This window comes from Mastomys coucha, unplaced genomic scaffold (assembly GCF_008632895.1).
Source record: "Mastomys coucha isolate ucsf_1 unplaced genomic scaffold, UCSF_Mcou_1 pScaffold5, whole genome shotgun sequence".
Lineage (NCBI taxonomy): Eukaryota > Metazoa > Chordata > Mammalia > Rodentia > Muridae > Mastomys > Mastomys coucha.
In genome coordinates, this window is record NW_022196911.1 from 93,225,855 (window position 1) to 93,226,691 (window position 837).

General features: G+C 75.1%; 1 protein-coding gene across 1 annotated transcript in view; it reads right to left on the reverse strand.

The window, feature by feature from the left end:
* The window catches only part of Npepps (aminopeptidase puromycin sensitive), an 85,438-nt gene extending 84,601 nt beyond the window's left edge, over positions 1–837 (reverse strand). Inside the window, exon 1 of the mRNA XM_031355078.1 lies at positions 467–837. Coding sequence (XP_031210938.1) covers positions 467–727 — 261 coding nt within the window. The 5' untranslated portion in view covers positions 728–837. The remainder of the gene's footprint in view (positions 1–466) is intronic.

The window sequence follows — 837 nt, forward strand, 5'->3', positions numbered from 1 at the left end:
CCCGCACGCTAACCCCTAACCTTCTAGATTCTCCCCTCCTCGCTCGCTCTCAAGTGCCTGATGACCGCCCCTTCCAATCGATCCCCGGCGGAGTGAAGGGACGACCAGGAGAGAACGCAGTCCGCAGGGCTGCCACCGAGCGGGCAGTCGTACCCCCTTCTAGTTCCCCACCCCCCACCCAGCCTCTCCCGAAGCTCCGGCCCGGAAGGCGGGGACCAGGGGCGCTGCATTCAGGTGTGCTGGCCCGAGGGGCGCACCGCCCGCCCTTCGCCCGCCGGCTCCCGCAGCGCGGTCCTCGCCCGGCCGGAGCCCAGCACGCCAGCCTCGAGGGGCGCGCCGCACCCGCCTCCCGCTCGGTCCCGCGGCCCACGCGCCCAGCCCGCCCCGGCCTCCAGCCCAGCCCGCGGGCGCGGCCTAACTGCTCGGCCGCCCGCTGCTCGCCCCGGGCGCCCGAGGGTCGCAGTACCTGGGCGGCGGCCTCCAGCTTGCCCTCGAAGGTGAAGTCCAGCAAATCGGGCTTAAGGCAGAGGCTGTAGTTGATGGGCGACACCTCGGCGGGCAGCCGCTCGAAGGGCCGCTTCTCCGGCATCGCGGCGAGGCCCAGGCTGTGGAGGCAGCGGCGGCGGCGGCGAGAGGAGCGGCTGAGGAGGAGGAGGAGGGGAGGAGGCGGAGGGCCGAGGAGGAGCAGGCGGCGAGCAAGGGAGGGGACGGCGGCTGCCAGCCACATTCACCGAGCGCGGACGACCGCCTGCCGAGAGCAGCCGGGGAGGCTGGGGCGGGGGGACGGACCCAGTGGGCGCCTGGGCCGGGCGGGCGGGCGGCGGTGCGGGCGGGCTG